Raw genomic sequence first — 8,736 nt, 5'->3', positions numbered from 1 at the left:
GTCATCTATTAAAAGTCTGACCTCCTCTGTTTCACCTTTTACGGGAGTTTCCTTGCTCGTTGCTAGGCTCGTCTCGGTGGTGAGGGCTTTGATCATTGCCCTTACGACCATCGAGGTAATCTTCGACTCCCATGAAGGTCTTGGCTCGAGTCATTAACTCGGCCATGGTAGAAGGTACACGGCCGACGATGGACTTAAGGAAGTCACTTGTGCGCAAGCCTTCAATGATGGCAGTGATTGCGTCTTTGTCGTCAAAGCGGTCGACCTTATTCGATTCTTCAGTGAATCGGGCGAGGTATCGTCTAAGAGACTCGCCATCCTCTTGCCTGATTGACCACAGGTACATCTTGGTCTTCTTTTGGACCATAGACGTAGCGAACCGTGCTAGGAACATGTCCTTCAGGTCTTTGAACGAGCGGATGCTTCCCGGCCTTAAGTTCTTGAACCACTCGAAGCCGGGTCCGGCGAGGGTAAGACTAAAAGCTTGGCACATAGCGCCGGGAGTGACACCCTGCATTGTCATCCAGGTTTCCTACTGATGGATATGGTAAGCGGGATCCGCTTTCCCATCATAGGGAGAGAGGTTCGGGAGTTTGAAATTTCCCGTGCATACCTCAGCCAATATCTGAGCCGTGAAAGGCGAGGACTTCTCCTCAACGACCCCATAAGCACTTCCGCCTATTCCGTGTTCTCGGAGATCTCGTACTTCATTTCGAAGATTGTGGATCATTGTGATCACATCGAGACCGGTAGTCGGAGTAACTCCCTGTTCGGGAGGAGTCACCTGTCGTCTTTCATTTGACCCTTGACCCGTGCGGCGGTTCCCGTTAGTTGGGGCTGCTACTGGGATGTTTGGCCGAGAGCTTAGTCGCTCTCTTAAGTCATCGCCACACTCAATGCGTTGGGCGGTGAGGTGATCCCTAAGATCAGGGCTGGTCGTACGGAGGCGCAGGCTTCGTCTGCGACGGCGCGCTCTCCCCGTGCCCCGACTCTCCGTAACATTCTCCCTTTGACCTAGTCGGTCGAGGGCCGAACGTCGGGAATTTCCCTCTTGAGAAGAAGCCGGCGCGTCGCTTATCTGGGGTAGGGGATTCGAAGGACCGGCTTCAAACACGGCGGGGTGTTCCCCGTCCTTCGTGAGAGAAGTCTCGATATCCTCCGAATCGCCAGTACCCTCGTAATCAGGGTCGCGGTCGCGGCTTTCCTCGTTGAGGTTTTCAGGACCCCCATTGGGGATCATTGTGTCATGCGCGGGTTGCTTCGCAGCCATTCGGCTGTGGTACCTCGCGTTCTTCGCCTTTAGTTGGCGGATATTCTCCTCCAACTCCATGATGCAGTCGTCCCTGCTGTCTGGAGATGGAGATGGTGAGCGGGTCGAGCTCTCTTCGTCACCATGCGCGTGAGAGCGCAAGAAATATTTTTTAGTCCCAGTGACGTTATCGGGGTTGTTAACGCCCTCAGAACGTACGGGTGGTTGGCTACTCATCGTTTCTCAAGTTCGAGAAAGTTGAGTTTGTAGAAGAAAAGAAGAAGATGAACAGAAGGGATTTCGGGCTGAATAGGTCGGGAAGTCCCCTCCTTCTAGCGCCAAAATGTTGTCGCACGAAAATGAACAACTATTGAAAACCTCGGGCGGTTCGATCCAAGGCCGGACCAAGTGATCGCACCCGGGCCAAGAGTGTGAACTCGATAGTCTCGAGCTAGGGTTTTCTCCAATCAACCCGCCTCTCGAGAGAGGTAGGGGGTGAGGAGGAGGAGTGACCGTGCCTTGGTTGTCGGCTGCCTACGTACCCGTGCGTGGGATCAGGTCAGAACGTAGTTCAAGCGTGAAAGACGCAGTATGAGGCGTAGAACCTCGGCGGAGAAGCGTGCTCGACGAAGGAGATGGGGCGCGATGAGTCCTCGGCAGCGTCTCAGAACCTCGGAGATCGCGTACGCGTCTAGCATGTTAGACGCGCGAGGGGAACTCTAGTCGAGAACCCTAGGGGCGTGCTTGAGCACCGGAGAACGTTCGATCAGAGGGAGCAACGTCCGGGAAGTCCCCGTGAGTGCTTCGGAACCTCTGAGAACGGGGGAGAGAGAAGAGAGACTGCTTCAGGCCAAATATGGCATCCAGAGAAGCAGAGAAGAGTAAGAAATCGAGTGTGTCGATAGGAGATGAAGGGATGATTTTCCCCTCAATGGGAGGGGGTTTATATAGGTGTTTGAGGACCCTAAGGGGGTCATTCGGCGTCCATGTGGGACTAGGAACGCGTCTCTTTTCAAGAAGAGGCGCACAACCCGCGACGCACACCGCGCGGCGCGCGGTGCCAAAACCCGCGGTGCACAACCTGCGGCGCACGACCTGCGCGGCGCGCGACTCTTGGCGCTTGGTGCCAAAACCCACGGGGCACAACCTGCGGCGCACGACCTGCGCGGCGCGCGAGCCTTGGCGCGCGGCGCGCGGTGCATAACCCGCGGCGCGCGCTGGGCTTCGTTTCTGTGGACTTTTTGCGACCGTCTCGCTTCCGGGCCCGTTGAACTATTGTGGGCATGGTATTTTGGGTTATGACACAAATGTTTGTTTGACGGATAGGACTCGAGTTGGTGCTCGACTCGAGGAGCGAAGCTCGACTCGAGGAGACCGACTCGAGGCTCAACTGAAGGAGCGATGCTCGACTCGAGGAGACCGACTCGAAGTTCAACTTCAAGGAGCGAAGCTCGACCCGAGGAAACCGACTCAAGGCTCAACTCGAAGAGCGAGGCTCGATTCGAGGAACCGACTCAAGTCTCAACTCGAGGGGATAAGCTCGACTCAAGAAGTCTAGAGTTTGGGCGAGGGCTTGAAGGCTTGCCGCTCCTCAGGACCTCCGGCCTGACCATCGGCCCTTTGAGCGACGTACCTTTCCGGTGTTTCGGATTTTCCGAAAACGACCGACAACAAGCATCATGGCAAAAATTCCGAACATCGATAACGATTCGGCTTTGACCGCCCTAAAAAACGGACTATGGCACGATTCTCGTTTCTGAGAAGAGATGATAGTTAATAGGCCACCTACCATTGAAGATGCGATTCACCGCGCATCAAACTTCGCAAGAGCCGAGGAAGAAATGAGTATCCTTGCTAAGAAGCATGGTATCAAGAAAAGTGCACAGGGAAATCTAATCCCCGGGAACTCGCAGGGAGTAGGACCCAACAGGAAAGGGAATGCGATCCCAAGGAAAGCGGAGGCCCCGCCAGGCTTCGCGTTTAATGTGAATGATGGAAATCGTAGCGAGGGCACTAGCAAGAAATGGACTAGGGACCCGAATGCTTATTGTGAATTCCATAAAAGCAATGGCCATAGTACGCTCAATTGTGAAACAATGAGAAAAGTCTTGGCAGAAAAATTCACTAAAGGGGAGCTGAAAGGAATTGACTTGGGACCCCCTCCTAAGAAAAAGACTTTCAACTTGCAACCCCGAGGAAACCCTTCTCCCGATAAAAGGGGAAGAAGTGATGAGCAAGACACTCAACCCGATTCACAAAGAAAACCTAGAATCGACTGTATTATTGGAGGTTCAAAGTTCTGTAGGGAATCAATCAACTCCATAAAGGCTTATCAGCGTCAGCTGAAGAACACCCCTATTAGTCTTAAACCAGAAGGTGAAGATGAAGTGTTAATCTCTTTCAAGGAAAATGAGGTAAGGGGGCTGGTCGCACCACATGACGATGCTCTGGTTGTCGAACTAGATGTATCAAACTGCATTGTGTCCCGGATCCTAATTGATGGAGGAAGCTCAGTGGACGCGATCTTCAGAAGTACTCTGAATAGGATGAACATTGACGAAACCGACATCGAAAGGGAACCAACCGAGCTGACCAATTTTAATGGCCTGGTAACACCCTCTATGGGAGTGATCAACTCCCCGTTAGAGCAGCCGGAGTTAATAAGCTCGTCGAGTTCGTGGTTATCGACTGTCCGTCTCCGTTCAATATAATACTTGGGAGACCATGGATTCACGGTATGAAAGCCATCCCGTCCACATACTACCAATGTGTCTGCTTCCCTACTCCAAAAGGGGTCGCGAAAATCCGTGGAAGCCAAGAAGCGTCGCGAATGTGCTACATGAGCAACCACAAAATAAAGACAGAATTGTTGAACGGCACCCCATAGCAATTAATGACTATCGAAACCACTATTTCCACTCTGCAAGACACGAAGGGAGGAGAGGAATGTTTGGAAGAACAAGATTCCCCTCGTCTCGAGCTAACAACCCAGGTGCAGCTCGATGGATCCAACCCATACCACCGCGTTGGGATCGGATCCGAGCTCAAAGGAAAAATAAGAAGGGATATAATATCCTTCCTAAAAAGAAACCAAGATACATTCGCATGGTCCACCGAAGACATGCAAGGCATAAGCGCCGACGTTGTGTCTCACCAACTCAACGTTGACCCCAGCTGCAAACCCATCAAACAAAAACGTCGTAAACTCGGCCCCGACAAGGCCAAGGTGATCAAAGACGAGGTGGAGCGACTACTGAAAGCCGGGTCGATTCGAGAGGTAAAATACCCGGACTGGTTAGCTAATACCGTAGTGGTAAAGAAAATAACGTTTAATGGCGAGTATGCATCGACTTCACTGACCTCAATAAAGCTTGTCTCAATGACAGCTTCCCTTTACCACACATCGATCAGCTAGTCGAAGCCACAGCTGGGCACAAAATGCTCTCCTTCATGGATGCGTTCTCAGGATATAACAAAATCCTTATGCATCCAGACGATCAAGAAAAAACGGCATTCATTACAGACAGAAGGACTTATTGCTACAAAGTAATGCCCTTTGGCCTAAAAAATGTCGAGGCTACATATCAACGACTCGTAAACGAAATGTTCTCTGAGAAAATTGGTAAGAACATGAAGGTATACATCGATGATATGTTAGTTAAATCACTCCGAGAAGATGATCACGTTGAGCATTTGGAAGAATGTTTTGAGGTATTAAATAAATATCAGATGAAACTGAACCCCGAGAATGTTGTCAATGGTGCCGACAAGAAGAGTTGTAGTCTTTATTTTGTACATTTGATGTAATAAAGTCTCACGAAGACTCTTGCTTGTAATTGCTTATTCATTAATAAAAATTTGATACGTTCATTCATTCTTCCTGGTCTGTTTGAAGCTTTATGATAAAACATTAGTAAAGTCCATAAACAAACTTAACAACTTACGAAGAGACAAATGTAGATTTGCATGAACAAACTCTTCGTAGTTTGCTTAAAACGATATATTCGCAATCTAAGGGTCAAAGGACTATTGACATCAGTACGATTGTTAGGAGAATCTATGATGTCTGGTTATGGGGCATAGGTACTGAATTGACTAGTGCACTTCTAGAGACAAAATAAGAACAAACCATTTAACCTCTTATGCCTCGAAGTCACTACGTATGAATTGCATCGTGCTTACCTTAATCCTGAAATGAGACATGCCATTCCACAGCTTACGTATTCTCATTTGAGAAAGTCAGAGTTCGAACTCACTATGTGATTCTGAACAGGACCTATTGGTGAAGTACTAAGTTGTGAAGATGTCATGAGTAGCTTTGTGAAGTTCTCATAGATATGGAATTTATGTACAAGATTGCTGAAATGCAATGTATATCACATCATGCTTTGTTCCTTGGAATGTGAATAAATGAACTGGCCAGTGTCCAAATTGAGTCCTGACTCTTTTGGATGAAACAATGTGACTTGTTAGCTCCTCGTCAATACATTGTTTCTAACTTATTCACAAGCGACAAAGGAGTTGAGAAAATAACAGCTAGAAAGGTAAAATGGTAATTTCGTAAATCCCGACTAGCTGATGATATTCATGAAGGGTAAACATAGATAATATTCAGTGGATCCGCTCATCATAATTTGGTTGAATTCTCGAGTAGAAAATAAATTCATTTGAACCGAGGGATTTTCAGTGTCAACTGTTTAGTGGAGTCAGCTAATATTAAACTAAACTTGGAAAAGGTTTGTGAACTTTTGAGTCCAAGTGTTTAGCTCAAGCTTTGTTCATTTGGATCCATGAGGTCACTGTCACAAATCACAACGAGTAGGAATAGTTAAACTAGAAGCTAAGTCAAAACAAGAACGAGACAAGTTTTACGAAAATTGTCAAAAATGGTATTTTTATCCTTTTGGACATAGGATGAAATGAATGTCAATAAATTTTTTGACAAGGTCATTTCATGACTTAATGTCACTCGGCCAAATTAGTTTAATTGGGCCTTGTGGATTAATTTCATTTCATAAGAATTTTATTGAAAATTCTTAATGGGCATTTTTTCATGTTGTCATGAACAAATGAAAAGCTTCTAGAAGCCCTTTCTAGAAGGTCATGGGCGCCCAACATAAAGAGAGAAAGGGAAATTTTTTTTTGCATAAATGTATCAAGATACTTGCCAAAAGTAAAAGAGGAAACAAATTTCCTATGCATAGCAAGAGGAATTTCGGCCAAGCAAGTCAAAGGCAAGGCAAGGGAATAAAAGAAGAAACAAATCCAAGCCTCTAGAAGGCTGCCTTGGCCGTGTGACATAAGTTGGAAGGAGGCAATATTTGTTCATGAGTATGTGATATTCTATAGAAGAGGAAACTACCTTATTGAAGGTGAGACCTCTCCTATAAATAGGAGCCTCATTCTTCACATTTAATTCATCCCAAGTTTTAGAGATTGAGAGCTTCTCTCTCTAGCTTGGCCGCCCCTCTCTCCTTCTCTCTCTAAGTTCTTTTCGTTTTTGTTTTGGCACCTAGGTCCTCATTTGATCTAGCGAGTTTAGCTCTTCGACTTTGAGACTTGTTCTTGAGTCGTAGTGTTTAAAAGTGCCCACACACTAATTCCTAATTTTCTCGAGTGATTATAGTGATAGAAACTTTCGTGGTTGCTCGAGTTGGAGAGGAAAGAAGAGAGACGTGCTGCAAGGGAGACGAACATTATCAACCTTCCGAAGGCTCATCAACGTTCAAGCTTCTAAAAGGGTTAGTAAATTATTTATGCTCATAATATTTTTATTTACATGTGCTTGCTCTTTGTCTAGGTTAGTAAAATCGTTTTACTTGTCAAAAGAAATTTTTTAAAATTCCGCCGCTTACCGAAGCGTTAAACTTTTTCTTAAACCCTAGATCAATTCCAACAGAGAAATGCTCGTTTGGAGTGTCTTCTTGAAAATTCCTAGGATACTTGGTCACGCAACGAGGAATCGAGGCAAATCCTGACCAAATCCACGCATTGCGCGAAATGCCATCTCCCCGAAGTAAGAGAGAGGTGCAAAGGCTCACGGGCCATATCGCTGCCCTTAACCGCTTCATTTCCCGGTCGACGGATAAGTGTTTACCCTTCTACCAGCTCCTGAAATCAAATGAGGAGTCGAAATGGAATGATGAATGCGAGAAAGCATTCCGTGAGCTGAAAGAATACTTGGCCAAGCCCCCGATCCTCGCAAAGCCCGTAATTGGAGAACCACTCTATCTCTACGTGGCCGTGTCACACGCTGCCATAAGCGGCGTTCTGGTTCGAGAGGATCGAGGAGACCAAAAACCAGTATTTTACATTAGCAAATCTCTTTCGACGCCGAAACAAGATACCCTGCTATGGAAAAGCTCGCACTGGCTATCGTTACTTCAGCCAGGAAATTAAGGCCGTATTTCCAGTCGCATACGATTATCATAATGACAACCCAGACCCTGCGAACTTTCCTCCACAGTCCAAATCAATCCGGAAGATTGACTAAATGGGTAGTGGAGTTAAGCGAATACGACATCGAATTTCGAGCAAGGACATGTGCGAAATCACAAGTTCTTGCCGATTTCCTTGTGGAATTTCCAAGAGATGTGACCGAGACCAACCCCAACGATGGTGTTTGGACTTTGAACGTAGATGGCGCTTCATCAAAACAAGGTTCTGGCGTAGGGATACACTTGGTGTCACCCCACGGCGAGGTAATTGAACAATCATTCCGACTCGACTTCGTTGCATCAAACAATGAAGCTGAGTACGAGGCTCTAATAGCAGGTATGCAACTAGCTAAAGCCTGCGGGGCAAAAAAAGTAAGCGCATATTGCGACTCTCAGCTGTTGCTAACCAGTTTAGTGGAGAATTCGAAACGAGAGACGAACTTATGGAAGCTTACGTGAAGGTAGTACGGGATCTTACAAAGAACTTCGAAACCTTCGAGCTCACAAGAATCCCAAGAGGAGATAATACGTCCGCCGACGCTTTAGCAGCTCTGGCCTCAACGTCGGACCCCGGACTCACTAGAATCATTCCGGTCGAATCAATCAAACAACCTTCTATCGCCATTAGCATTAACACAATAATGACAATACAAGTGGGGGATTGGAGAGACGACATCCTGAAATACATCAAAGAGGGAAATACACATGACGACAGGTCAAAAAGGCGAAAATTAAAACAAATTTGCGCTAGGTTTTGCATCATCAACGATGTTCTTTTCAAAAGGAGCTTCGCTGGACCATATCTTAGATGTGTCTCCAAGAGCGAATCAGCCCGCATTATCTCTGAGATCCACGAAGGGGATTGTGGGAGCCACGCCGGGGGAAGAGCCTTGGCCATAAAGATTAAAAGGCAAGGATACTACTGGCCAACGATGGTAGAAGATTGCGAAAAACACTCCCGACGTTGTGATAGGTGTCAAAGGCATGCCCTGAACATAAAGCAGCCCGCCGAGGTGCTGTCTTCAATCTCGTCCCCATACCCATTCATGA

At 47.0% G+C, this 8,736-nt stretch overlaps 1 protein-coding gene across 1 annotated transcript; it reads left to right on the top strand.

The window, feature by feature from the left end:
* The first annotated feature begins 3,015 nt into the window (after positions 1–3,015).
* LOC149383238 (uncharacterized) lies at positions 3,016–3,960 on the top strand. Its single transcript, XM_089627721.1, has one exon. It carries the CDS (start codon positions 3,016–3,018, stop codon positions 3,958–3,960), a length of 945 nt encoding a protein of 314 aa, XP_089483847.1.
* The last annotated feature ends 4,776 nt before the right edge of the window (positions 3,961–8,736 follow it).

The sequence above is a fragment of the Urtica dioica genome, chromosome 10 (assembly GCF_054948205.1).
Source record: "Urtica dioica subsp. dioica isolate 48M chromosome 10, U.dioica_male_clone48M_v1_H2, whole genome shotgun sequence".
Classification (NCBI taxonomy): Eukaryota; Viridiplantae; Streptophyta; class Magnoliopsida; order Rosales; family Urticaceae; genus Urtica; species Urtica dioica.
Note: the sequence above shows the minus strand (reverse complement) of the source record. Positions and strands in the feature narration are given on the sequence as shown.

What these genes read in the sequence shown, in the direction of transcription:
- LOC149383238 (XM_089627721.1), top strand. Translation starts at nt 3,016, where the DNA reads ATGATAGTTAATAGGCCACCTACCATTGAAGATGCGATTCACCGCGCA.